The sequence below is a fragment of the Xiphias gladius genome, chromosome 4 (genome assembly GCF_016859285.1).
Source record: "Xiphias gladius isolate SHS-SW01 ecotype Sanya breed wild chromosome 4, ASM1685928v1, whole genome shotgun sequence".
NCBI classification, from domain to species: Eukaryota; Metazoa; Chordata; class Actinopteri; order Istiophoriformes; family Xiphiidae; genus Xiphias; species Xiphias gladius.
This window is the reverse complement of record NC_053403.1, coordinates 5,057,324-5,071,683: the sequence shown is the minus strand read 5'-3', so window position 1 is coordinate 5,071,683 and position 14,360 is coordinate 5,057,324. Positions and strand designations below refer to the sequence as shown.

The window sequence follows — 14,360 nt, the reverse complement described above, 5'->3', positions numbered from 1 at the left end:
AAATTAAACAGTCGTTGTGGCATGTACAGCTCGGGCACCATACTAAGTACTTTGTAACGACCCATTTGGCAGATTTCACAGCTTGCAAACACTTTTTGTAGCAACTATGAGTGTTTCTATTCTTGATATAGGTTTTTTTTCACCCTCTCTTCCTGCAGATCACTTCAAGGTCTGAGGAGATATTTTTACATATACCCACACATTTTCAATGATGTTCAGGTCAGAGGACTGTGAGGGCTGTTCCGAAAGATCAAGCTTGTTTCTTGAAGTAGTTCATGGTGGATTTTGAGGTCTGCTTTTGATCATTGTACTCTTATAGAAAGCAGCCTCTTTTCAGTCTCAACTTTCGTGAATTTCCAAACTTTTGCATACAACTGTAAGTGGAAAATATAAACACCATGCAATCATTGGAATAGTATAAACTAACCACACAGAACGACCGATCCTCACGACTGTCTGGTTTAACATTAATTCACAACCGGATTCATTTGAAATACTTATGTATATTATACAGTTTTCCAGGGCCTTCCTTTCTTACAGTGCTGAGTTTAGCTAGAGACATTTTATCACAGTGTTTAATTATAAAGTAACTACTTTTACCACCATACCTTATTTTTCTGTCCTTTTCTACAAGGAGGGGAACAGATTCTCTCCTGAAATTCGAGGAGGCTCTTTGCTAGTAGAAAAACCTACATATTGGGGGGGGGTACTAATTATTGTGGCGACATGATTGAAAACAAGACAATTCAAACCAACGCTGGGTCAAACAATAATACATGATATGCATTGGTCTCGTTTTTTAATAATGTGTGATGATAGGATTTTTAAAAGAACTTTTTGTAGTTAAACAAAGCAGCGTGCCTTCTGTGATTCTTTTTTTAATTCCCCCCCCCCTCTCTTTAGGGGATGTCTATTCCCTTCCCTGTAGATATTATTAGCCCATCCATGCATCAGGAGCACCTGCCTGTGTTTCATCACAGGCATATCCAAGTAGCTCTTCCTGCACTGTGCGCCATTATTTTTCTGCTTGTTTGTCTATTTATTTGACACTGGATCATTTGTATTAAACAGAATTGCAAGTAGCATTCAACATTTATTAAATTTGACTCTCTGAAATCTGCATATGCTCTTACCAGATGCTTGGCACTACAGATTGTGCATATATCTTTGTATTTTCCACTGAGACATGAAACTGGTTAGAAAAAAAAGAAGTCGTTACACCAACACAGACAACTGGGAAAACAAGTGCCTGTCTGATTAAGATATTCTACGTTCTTTGTGTATACGGTGCAATCAGAAAATATTCAGACCCCTTCACTTTTTTTCACATTTTAGGTTGCAGTCTTTTCTTTTGAACTTTCTAGAATTTTTTTCCCCTCAATCTACACTCAGTACCCCATAATGACAAAGCGAAAACAGAATTTTTGGTTTGTCGCTTTGTCCTGAGCGCTCTGAACCACGTTTTCATTAACCATCTCTCTGTACTTCGCTTCGTTCATCTTTCCCCTCAACCCTGTCCAGTTTCCCTCTTCCTGCTGCTGAAAAAAAACGCCACAGCATGATGCTGCCAACTCATGCTTCACTGCTGGGATGGTATTGGACGGGTGATGAGCGGTGCCTGGTTCCAATTTGATTCAATTCATCAGACTAGAGAGTCTTGTTTCTCAGTCTGAGAGTGTTTTTTTGCAAACTCCAAACAGGCTTTCATGTGTCTTTCACTGAGGAGAGGCTTCCGTCTTACCACTTCATAAGGCCCAGATCGTTGGAGTGAGGCAGTGATGGCTGTTCCTCTGGAAGTTTCTCCCATCTCCACACAGGCTCTCTGGAGCTCAGCTGGAGTGACCATTTTGATTCTTTGTCACCTCTCTTACCAAGGCCCTCCTCCCCTGATTGTTTAGTTTTGGCCAGGCAGCCAGCTCTAGGAGGAGTCCTGGTGGTTCCAAACTTTTCGTTGAAGAATTATGGAGGCCACTGTGCTCTTAGGAACCTTCAATGCAGCAAAAAGTCTTTTGCAGGCTTCCCCACATCTGTGCCTTAACAAGAGTCCTGTCTCTGAGCTCTGCAGGTAAATCCTTTGACCTCATGGCTTGGTTTTATCTCAGATATGCATTGTCAGCTGTGAGACTTTTTTATATAGGCAGATGTGTGCTATCCCAGATCATGTCCAATCAATTGAATTTACCACAGGTGGACTGCAATCAAGGTCCAGAAACATCTCAAAGATCAAGAGAAATGGGAGGCAACTGCACTAAATTTCAAGTGTCATAGCAAAGCGTCTGGATACTTAGGTCAATGTGATATTTCAGTTTCTCCTTTTCGATATATTTGCAAAAAATTCTAAAACTCTGTTTTCACTTTGTCAATATGGAATATTGAGTGTAGCTTGATGAGGGGGAAAAAAAGAATTTAAACAATTTTAGCATAAGGCTGCAAAATAACAATGTGAAAAGTGAAGGGGTCTGAATACTTTTTGAATGCACTGTATATCACTGATAAATAGATAGCACAACAATTACTGGTTTACCCCCCCCCAAAAAAGATATACTTTAGTTCTGGGCTCAGTATTAACAGCAAAAAATTCTATTATTTTTGACTGTACTCAGTCAGTTATTGTCAGCAGTGCCTGTTGTCTCAGGGCCCATGTATTCGTGAGATTCAAAACTTGAGCTTAAATATAAATCTCTTCATGGACAAACCCTCTGTTTGGCTCTGTGATAACCTTTAGACGAGAAACAGAAACTTGGCTTCACCTGAGGTCCGACAGCCACGCATAATGCCCCCTTGTGTGATACTTGTGACCACATTGGATGGGGGGAGTAAGGGGACTCAGCCTAGATAATTTGCTCAGGTGTCTATCACGTATGACACATAATGAATAATAGATAACAGCTCCATGTTGTTCTTCTGTTGGAATGTTTTTTTTTTGTTTTGTTGTTGTTGTTTTTTTTCTCTCTTGAATATCTGTTTCCTATTATGGAATGTAGGAAAAGTCTCAACACATTGTTTTCATGTGCATTGTTGTCTGATTTTCATATAAGAATATAAAGGTTAGGACTTGAACAAAGCACATGTTTAGAAAGATCCTTTAATTGTGAGACATTTGCTCATTTGCTCAACACTGGAGTCTTCTCCATTTTTAGTAGCTGCATATTTGTTCCCTGCCCACCAGTTTTATACTGTAGGTACTTGTATTCTGTGAGAGTTGGTGCTTGTTGAAAGGACAAGGCTGCCATTATTCTGTATTAGTCTGTATTTTGTGTGTTATATACATTTCAACTTTTCCACCCCGTTTGAAACACACAGTTCTAAGCCCATTGACTCCTACCAAAGACATAAATCTTTAAAAATGGATCACAAAGACATAGTGACAAAGGCCCAGTTGTTTCCTAAAACAGCTGGGTTCTCTAGCTCTCAGCAAACATTATTCTAATCAGGGGAATAGTGAATTTGATGGGCACTCTTTAGCTGCAGTTTTATATACTTTTAATGCACAGTAAGCGTTTATGGCAGCATGATGGTGTATCTGGAATTGACTGAAATAAACTACAGTGCTCATGTTCTCTGTAATGACCAGTATGTCGCCTGCAACAGTGTGGGTCAAGGATATTGTTAATTGTCTTTGGACAACAATGGAGCAGTATGGCTCTTGTTAGTAAGATAAATTCATTTTGGTATTAGTCTTTTCATGGGATTTGTTGACAAAAAATTAACAATATAAATATTGCTAAACTTATCCTTGAAGCAGCCATCAGAATAAAATCTCAGGAGATGGTTTGAACTATTACAGTTTTGATGAAATTGTACCAATTCTGCAATTGGCAATCTGAAATCAAGTTTGGACTTCACTCTAGCATTATGTCACATCATCTTTGACCCTTTCCCACCATATTCAACCCAAGTCTAATCACCAGCACCACTGTCAAGCAAACATGCACTGAGCATTCCTGAAGCACAGCCCCCTTGGGGAAAAAAAAAGATGTCACAATTTCCACCCCTCTTGATCTTCACAAGCTAATGAGCTTAAATCCCTCAGCCCTTTTCTTTGTTGCTAAAAGCCTCTTTGTTGTCATGGTAGCCAGCACTCTTCCCTGCATTGTTTTCCCCAGTCTGTCTAAATTGTTTGGATGCATCTACTCTATTCTCTCTGCTATTGATGGCCCTAAACACATCAAACGTGTGTGCTGCTACATAACTTCACACATTTCAACCTGATTTGATTAGATTTTTTTTTTTTTTTTAACTCTGCCAAGGAGGTTATGTGATCACCCATGTTTGTTTGTTCATTGGTTTATTTGTCAGAGGAATTACGCAAAAAGCACTAAACCAGGGAAGAATCCATTAAATTATGGTGCGGAGCCATTTAAAGTGCCGGATCCAGGAATTTTTTAAATCACTTTCCTTGACATTGCGAAATAGACCTTTTATGATATTTTTGTCAATATTTGGCCTCGGCGGAGGCATGTGCTCTACTGAGGGCCATTCTAGTTGTATCTGGAATTCAGAGAGGATGAAGATTATGCACAGACGATACAGCTCCGACAGGGACAGTTTTTATAGAACTAGGAAAAAATCTTTGGTAAGGACAAAATAATTCTGAACTGCCACAGAGTTCAGATGTGGTCATCTCACCCCCCCCAGACAAAGTAAACTAGATTAAAATGGATTAAGAATAAATAAAAGAAGATAAATATTTCAGTTTTATTCTCTGGCATCAAACAAGACAGATTTTTACCCTAAAATGGATGAAAAAGTGAGCGATTACTTTGTTTTGTCTCAGGCTCAGTAATGACAGATTAAAAAGTTAAGATTCCTCACGGTATAGTAAAGTTTTATGGTATTTTGGGATTTGCATGCACTGTTAAGGCCCAAATGAAGCTTCTAATTGAACTTTGGTGATGCAAAGCCTGTGGGCTTTCCATGCTGCAGATCATTTACATAAAGCACTTGCTTTCATTTGTACAGAGTGTTGTAGAAATGGTGGTGTACCAATTTTGTCGGTACTTGAACAGTTATTTTGGGGGATTTAGTACTTTTTGGCTTTTCCACAAACCTATGGAAAATGATTTCCATAGGTCTACATTTCCAGAGATTTTCTTTTCATTACTGCACCTTTTTAATGATTTTATGATTAATTATTATATTTTTCACAACTGCAACATTTAAATGATCACCAGCATATAAATATTGATACTTTTATATTGTTTGATTTAAACAGGTCTCCTGACTTCACGCTCTAAACCAACCGAATTGCTGACCATTTGCATCTCACCTCATGCATGACTAATCAATCAGCGGTATGATCATCAGTCATACTGGCCAGCAGATGGCTCTTAGGTTTTAATTGGTTTATGCATAACTCTTCTGATACGTGTGGGTACATAATTAAGGGAGTAGTTATCTGTCAACTTTAGATGGAGTGAACCATATCCCTGGTCAGCATGAATTAAAAACTATAGCAAGTTAGATTCTTAGATGAGATTAATCTTTGAGTTCAATTTGAATATAAATGTCAAATGTTACAAAATGGATTTTGCGTGTTAGAAATAATCTATAATCAATCCGACTGATTTTGCTCATTTTGTTATTCTCCCAATTTTACTTTTTCAAACTCATGTTTATGCCAATTTAGTAGTGCTGCCCCACTGTCCTATTTTGTGCTGTTCATTAGTGTTTGTACATTACCCACATCAGGGTGTTTGGCCTCCTAGGAAGCTAACTATGCATTTTATTGTGCCTAACTATGCAGTTTATTTTGCCTTGTCATTTGACCACTCAGTGTATTTACAGTAATTATTTGCTGAGAAACTATGTTAATGATGTGGCAAATTATAAACTTACTAACAATTTTTGAAAAAAAGTAGAGAAATTAATTCTGCATGTTAGTGTAGCTCAACAATTAAATGATATCTGTTTTCAGCAATTCTTCCTTAAAGTGTTGTACCTCAAATAATGGCTGTCAAAGGTTATGTTAGGCCACTCGAGTCCTGTCTATACCTGGGACCATCTTGGAAAGCAAAGTTTGGTAGTAGTCTTTCCATAACTGACAACCTTTTACAACCTTCAAAAATAAATTAATGAAATGAAGCTGAAACAGTCAATCAATCAATTTGTTGATAACAAAAATGAATTTGCTATAATTTTGATAACTGAAGAATCGTTTTTCATAGACCAAGTGATTAATCGAGAAAATAATCGGCCGTTAAACTGGTAATAAAGATAATCCCAAACCCAAGAATGAAAACTCCTTCAGGCAGCAAGGTTGGAGACAGGTGTGGTTCCCTATTTCTATGTTTCAATCAGAGAGGGGTCAGAAGGCCTGACAGTCGCAGCCTCCTACTGTGCTGCTGTCAGAATGAGTGAATAGAGTTGTCGGTCAAACAGGAGTCCAAGCAACTGCCCAGCACATCAGAAAAATGAAGCACCTACTTAAAGGGGGAGATTTTTTTTTTCCGCATGGACTAACACATTCAATAAACACACACAGAAGATGCCAAGACGTTTGGTGACATTGATATTCAATTGGTAATTCTAAACAGATTTTTAAATGTTAAAAAAAATCGCTCTGACATTTCTGTTCATTTCACTGTTCTTTTGATGTCTTATCTTAAAAACTGTGGTCCCCTATTAATAGTGATAATGGAGAAGGAAATGAACTTGCACCTACATAAAACTGTCCAAAAAGTACAGTAATGTACTACTAATGGTCAGAGTATTAGTAAAATAAACAGTTATTACTAATCTTTTAAAACATGAATGACCTTAAGCATCAGCCTATCTGCATAGAAAACCAAAAGAAGGTCAGAAACTATGCTATCGATTAAGCTCAAACAGAAGCGGTCGAATCGTCCTCACCGCGTTCCCCTGCTTTGCAGCCCGTATTAGTGCCCCGTTTTAGTCTGCTGCTGACTAATGGGCCCTTGCGGACTCAGTCAGCTAAGTAATTTCTTTTTACGGGTAATTGGCAATTAGTCATTAATGGAACAAGATAATCCCATTTGATAAAAATATCCCAAGCGTTTGTGTTTTTTGTGTTGACTGCTGTGAGTTTGGAGGATAAATAGAACCATTCCATGTTTTGACGTCTACATTTAAAAAAAAAAAAAAAAAATATGCTCAGTATTTTGCGAAATACGCTTATTCCCTTTCTTGCTGATAGATAAGATCAATACCGCTCTCATATCTGTGTGTTGTTTGAAGCATGAGCCAGGATGATTAGCTTAGCATACCATAAAGACTTTAAGCAGGGGGAAACAGCTAGCTTGCCCAAATAACTACCCAGTGTAGCATGTTAACTCACTCTACCTTACGCAAACAGAAATGTAAAAATTTCAACAATACACACCATTGGTATAGAATTGGGCAGACAGATATGTAAACTGTAAGTTCTTCAAGTCATTGTTACAGCATGCAACTCCCTTTTAAAACCACAGGTTGTTATTTTTACGTTTAGGTTTGCATAACGATTAAACAAATGAGATACAGTGTGCTAAGTAGTGAGTTTTAGAGGTGTTTTGTTGGTGTATTTTTGAACTTTGGAGAAAGCCACGCTAGCTGTTTAACCTTGCTTTCAGTCTTTATGCTATGTAAGGCTAATTGCTTCTAGTTTAGACTTCATACTTAATGCACAGACTTGAGAGTGGTATCAGTCTTCTCATTTACTGCTCGGCAAGACAGAGAATAAGAACATTTCCGAAAATGTGTAACTATACTGCAGCTTTAAGTTTGGTGGGTTTGTAGTAGATTAAAAACCTAAAATGTTATAAACTATTAAAGATTTCCAAAACAGACAGAGGAATGTTGACAAACATTCTCATACATAGACACTTCTTCTTTTCACTAGCTTAATCAAAAGTAGGAAGATCTGGGTTGAATGAGAAGAACATAGTCCACTTGGCATCATCTGACATGATGAGAAGACCAATTTGACAGAAACCTGATATGCAAAACCAATTTTGACATAATTAATGTCAGGGGTAGGCTGTGAAGGTTGTTGTGATTAATGTTGCACACCGGTGACACTCACATGGATATTCGACCATATAAGACAAAGAGCTGTCTCAGGCTCTTAGTTTTCTATGCCACTTTAAAGTCTCAAAATGCCACTGGAGCCAGATTGAGCCTGGTGTCATTACCAGCAACTGAAAATGGACCGTGAAGCTTTTCGCAAGGGCACCTACTTAACAAAGCTTACAATTGGCTACAGCAAGCTGGTGGAGAAAAATGGTGTTGACTGATCCTGCACTAGCAGACAGTGCTCTGTGCTTCTGTTTTGCTACAGTATCTCGCAATGCCAGTCCTTTCTGTATTTTAATTTCTCTGTTTTTGTTTGTGCTGCCAAAGACTGCTCAGTGTGCTCTGCTGTAATCTGGACTCATTTCTGCTCTTGGAGAGCCAGTACAACATCTGCTCCGTGCTGCTGCAGAATCAGAGGGAGAACGTCACTGAGCCAGACACCAGTGAGGGGTATGAACTAATAATCACATACTCTAAAATGTATTGTTTGTCCATTACGTAATTAATTCTTCTGTGTTCATCTTATCATTGATGCTTATTGGCAGAGATTAACTTAATAGCCCTTTTATAACTTGCAAAAATAAAGTAGTAGTTTGTAATTGAAATGACTTTAGTTCTGCCCTGAACAGGGATGAGCATACCAACCTTTCCAACCTCACTTTGACAAGTCTGTGATGCTGTGCGCGATGTCTAGCTGTTGTTAGCTTGGACATAGTTATAGCACCTAACTTCCCTCTCAAACCACAAAATGCCGTTGTTTCATTTGTTTGTAAATGGCTCAAACAAATGAGATTCAGTGTTTTAATTACTGAGCTTTAAAGGTGCTAGCTGGCATTTTTTTCACCTTGGACAGAACCAGGCTAGATGTTAAAGTGCAATGCTTAGCTGACCACATCATGAATCCAGCTATGTTCTTGACAGACAGACACGAGGGATATCGATTTTATAATCTGACTTTTGAAGAGAAAGCCAATAATTATATTTCCCAAAGCGTTGAACTATTCCTTTAATACTCTTCCTGTACTTTGAAATGTCTAGAAAATCCATAGGGGTCATGTCAAAGTGTGTTTTCTGGAAAGTTCAATTTACTTCTGCCAGAGCAAGTTGAACTGAAGGAGGTTATTTCAGACATTTAGACATTTCATTAGCTTTCACATCAAGCATGTTCAACTCTCACATAGTCATTCTCTCCCATACTCATTCAGAAAAGGCTTTTTACTCCGCTGTGCATCATCCTGACATGACAGAACACTCTCAAATTTAATCTTTGCTGACAATGAGAAATTGTTCGTTTGTATGCCTTGTCACAAATAAAGAAATGAAATAAAGCAGAAAGAAAGTTAAAAGGCCATTTCCGAACATGGGTGTTCAAGAGCCCTTCTCTCTTTTGTAATGGATGGCACAGCCCTGGCTATTGGTTAGGAATGGAAATGGCCCAGAAATGCCAACTCACAATGCATGTCGGAGTGCTGGCTCAATTTTGGAGAATGATGACTTGATAGTTTATCCTCCCATCTCCTTTTCCTGCCCTCTATTCCCCTCGCCCTCCCATTATCGTCATCTCTTCTTTCCTTTTACTCTCCTCTCTTCCCCTATCTATCTTTATTTCTTTTTTGCTCTGACCTTTTTAATATCAATGACACCCAAATTCACCAAAACTACTTTGTAAGGGCACATTTTATTTTACTTCAGCTGTTTGAGCCATGAGTGAAGTGACTTTTTTTTTCTTCCTGAAAAGTGTATGCAAATTTCATTTAGTGGCAAACAGGCTCTTGGAAAGAGCAAGGTATAAGAAGATAGTGCCTTTTTATTACCAATTCCAAGTCCAAATTGCCTCAGCTATAAGAACTATCGACCAAAGCTGACACCCTTCAACCTTAAAGTGCCTTTATAATTGGAGTATTCTCTGATCTGATCTGAAATTCAACATGGAAGCCTTCTCTCTCTCTTCTCTCTTTTTTTTCACTTATCTTTCAACAATGATATAGTTGCAGTCATTCAGAGGCTTCAAACTATATGCAAAAAGTTTTATATTACTTTTCAAAAAGACTAGTCTGAGCTTCACTAAATTGGGGAAGTTTAAGTGTTAGTGATGTGGTTGCAGTGTTATGGAAACGAAATCTCGGTTTTAATTCTGTTCCTTTTACACCTTGTCTAATCCCCCTCTGCCTTCGCAGGAAGTTCATCCTAGACAGTCTATCAGTGGAGAGAAATCATGTGCTGGTTCGTGTGAGCGTGGTGGGAGGTCCATCTGAAAGAAGGCTTCCTCCTCGAGCCCTGCAAGAGGTCAGCTTTGCTTAATTTTTCATTGTAACCTGGTTTTGAATTGTGGTGGTGCTTTTGTTTCTTTGTCAGCTGTGAACAGACTATTTTTATTAACCACTTCAATGGCATACAACCATGAAAACAGTTTCATTTGTGTGAGGCTGTACAGGACAGATATTTTATTGACATTTCAGTCTGCAAAGAATGCAACCAACTATCTTTTGGGGAAGACAAACACATTGAATCCTCTCAACTGTTGGTCCTTTTGAACAGCTCCACAGAACGATTCAACACCTGCAGCACCATTAATCGGGCCCATGCAGTTCCATTGCTTTTCATCACATTATTTCACAGTGTCCACTTGTTTTTTCTTTGGTCAGAACTGAGTGCAAAAACCTTTGTGAAATAATAGAAAATTAACATTTCCACTGTATGTAGTGACTAAATGGTCTGTTTCTTTTTAATCTTCCTTTTCACTATTCTTAATTAACTCTAACTCAGTCTTCACTGTGCTCATGATCCAAACCTCACACACACCCATCCATCCATTTCCAGTCTGACTTTGCTGTACTTGTATTTTTATTACAGATCAAAGGAGTCCTACTTATTACCAACTGGACTTCAGTCTTTGTTTGAAACCTGCAGCCTTATTTACTGAGCATGTTTTGGGATAGATATAAATTATTTATGTTTTTATACTGAGCGCAAAACAGGAACTCATTTTCACTGAGGTCAAGGGAAGGATATGAAAGCGATTTCTAAAAGGGAAAGTGTAAATTAGTTTAGTGTGCGTTTCCTTCATATTTCACAGGTCTCTTATTCATCTTGATACTTGTAGAGAATACAAGAAGCAGAAACCTGTTAAATAAGTACTTATTTTGTGTGAAGTTTACAAAACAAATGGAAATTGAATCCATTCTCTGTGAGAAATGGAGAGAAGCATCAGTGTTAAAACGATGGTTATTCCTGACATTTCAATGTGTCTGTCATAAGAAAACATTTTCAGTTATGTCTTGACTTTCACTGTATACTAATTCAAATATTTCATTTGCCAATAGTTAAACTGTTAGTTTTCTTGTACTTCTGCATGGGACAAGAGCACCCAAAGACTGCTCCATGGTCATGTTTTTATAAAAACTTAAGTATGCATAAAAGAACTAATTCACCAGGTGACGTTGTGACCAAAACTGTCAGTCACATTGTGCCCTGTGTGCAGGACTATAGCTGTAGCTGAGCACACTAAGATCATTTCCTTGGCCATATTTCTTAGAATTTGGGGGCTCACATGATGTCAAAAAGAGTTTATGTCCTGTGATACAAGATGTAATACTTTATTGCCACTTCAACTTAGCTAATAGGAATTTGGTTTGGCGATTCCTCAGTTACTGCACACAATGTTTTCTTAAGGCTGATTCTGATCTTTTTTTTTTTTTTGTCTGAATATCTTAAATTTTGACTCTTTCAAATCCAATTAAAATTGTGTTTTCAATGAAATTACATAGTAATAGAGAAACAACATTTAGACCATAATGCAGGGAAATAAACATATACATAAGATATAATTGAAAAGTTAATTGAAAAAATGTGGAATTGAGTTTCTTTTTGGAAATACTTTTGGTTGGGGATTGTAAGGGAATTTGGACTCATTACCTCATTATGTGTAAAATCCTGGATTATCGCCCTGCCTGTCTGTCCTGTTATCAGGCTTCCAACAACAGTGCAGGAGCGATGGAGAGGGATGAAAAATGATACCCCCACAGAGAACATTTTAATTGGAAAAAGTTAGGAAAAGGCTAAATAGTCAACAATCCGATAATAATAATTATGTGCATCGTGTATGCATTCGCAGTTATTCCCTACAACGGTAAGTCTCAAAGCTGTATAAGGATTGTTTGCAGTCTTCAGTGCCTACCCACAATACAGGACATACAGGTGCCTCTTTTTCTAAGATCGTCAGAGAAGCACATCACTTGAGTGGCAGACTGAAATACCAGCAGGGATTATCATGAGAGAAGGGCACAGACAACTGGATAAAGAGGCCTGCTATCTAAACCCCATCAACATTATTTTCACATGCTGAATTATGACTGAAAAGTTATGGTTCTTAAATAAGATATGACAGGTGTAATGAATGCCACGCTTAAGTACAAGGTTACAAAGAAGGGATTAAATGAAGGAAGAGTGGAAGAATAAAATAGATAGGAGGAAATAACTGATATCATACAAGTAATGGTACTCAGTAGAGCGCATACCTCTGCCAAGGCCAATGTCAAACAGCACACACCAGACTTCAGAGAAAAAAAGTCAAATTCCTAGTAAACGATCTGGATCTGTCCCAGCATTGAATGGGTTCTTCCCTGGCCCATGTCCCATCCCTCCACCAAGTCTGGTGCAAATGGGTTCGGTCCTTTTTACATAATCCTGCCGACAAATAAACAAACAAGCCAACAAATAAAAAGACATGGAAGAAAACATAACCTCCTTTGCGGAGGTAATAAACAAACACGCATTATGATGAACTGCTACCAGTTTGGTGCTTAATATTTACCCGGTAATGAATTCATCTACAAGTCAATATTTAACTGCACTACACTGTTCATAGTTTTCAGTGTTTTTAAAATGCTGTGATCAAACACATCAGTTTTTTTAGTAAAATAAATTACAAACAAATGTTAACAACTATCTAGTCAGAGCAGTGCAGAGATGAATCAAAGACGATAATGTAATTCTCATGAATCATGTGGGTTTGAAAAGGACTGGTAGTCTTATTCACCGCCACAGCATAATTCCACTAAAGTGTAATGAGATGGTCAAGTAATTAACTGAGTCTCTTTATCTGCTCACTCCAGGGTGAAGATCCTTACCCCTGGCCCATGTTTTCAAGCTACCCTCTACCCCACTGCTACACTTTGGACCCACCAAAGAACCCCCATAACTCACAGGGTAAGAGGAATGTTGCTGAAGTTGCTGATATTAACTGGTGCATCATCATGATCTTTCACCTTTGATTTGTCTTCCTCGTGCAGACTCTGAGATCAGTGCATTTCTGGCATCATCTAAAGACACAGAGAGTGAGGAGAGCTGGATGGTAATCTGCCGTGAGCAGTACTGCAGAGTCATGACCTCCAAACCGGACATCCTAACTGGAAAGGGTAAGCTACTAGTTCACTGGGTAGCTGTGGATTCGCCTTGTAGCCAGGATTTTCTAACTTCTAGTAGCATAATGATAATATAGCAGATAGATAGATATAACATGTCTCAAATCAATCTTAATTTATCACATACATCATTATACAAGTACAGTGTATATCCTGGGCAGAAGTGCAAGTTGTAAAGGCAAATGAGTCTTGGCGATGACTAAAGCATGGGAAGAATAACTAGCAATTTGCTTTCAAACATTTAAAAAAAATAAGTTTATGAGAAAAAGTTAAATAAATAAAGGCTTAGGATTAACTGAAATAAATGCTTCAATGAGCAAAGAAAAATTAATCAAATGGTCACGAAGAGTGCACTTTTTTTTTTTTTTTTTTTTTTTGTTTATTTTGTTTGCTCCACAAGCAATTCTGGGAAGTTGAGCTTTTGGTTACAAATCAGGGGAAAATTTCACCCCAACCCAGGTGGTGATGGTGATGGTAATGCACCTGACGCTGTTTAGACAATGCCACAAACACCAGAGGAATAAATTATGCACTTTAGCTCTTTAGTTGTAACAATTGATAGGTAGCATTAACAGCTAGCAAGCTAATGACTATGAATCTCATTTATAGACTACAAGCAAGACAAGTTAATCATCTTTTATTTACATATCCATACTCTCTCAACCACAAATAATTCAAACGCCGAACATATCAGAAGTTAGATAAACGCAGCTGGAGCTTTGTTCATCTTCTGTCTGACTATTTGTTGAATTTGCTGGAGCCATTTGTCTCTCTGCCTCAAGCAGCATGGAGAGTGACATCTAATTTCAGTATAATTCCAGTGTAAATTTAGCTGCCATTATCAGACCCTGTAGAGTGGAGGCTACCTTCACAGACCATTTACAGACGTATTTACACTTGAGAGGAGTAAGCATTATGTATGCG

The 14,360-nt window shown here is 38.0% G+C and overlaps 1 protein-coding gene across 5 annotated transcripts in view; it reads left to right on the top strand.

Annotated features, from left to right (window-relative positions):
- tbc1d32 (TBC1 domain family, member 32) overlaps positions 1–14,360 on the top strand; it is a 78,620-nt gene that overhangs the window by 23,322 nt on the left and 40,938 nt on the right. For all 5 annotated transcript variants that reach the window (XM_040124963.1, XM_040124962.1, XM_040124961.1 and 2 more), the window contains exons 24-27: positions 8,341–8,463; positions 10,191–10,299; positions 13,128–13,221; positions 13,305–13,430. In XM_040124963.1, coding sequence (XP_039980897.1) covers positions 8,341–8,463; positions 10,191–10,299; positions 13,128–13,221; positions 13,305–13,430 — 452 coding nt within the window. The remainder of the gene's footprint in view (positions 1–8,340; positions 8,464–10,190; positions 10,300–13,127; positions 13,222–13,304; positions 13,431–14,360) is intronic.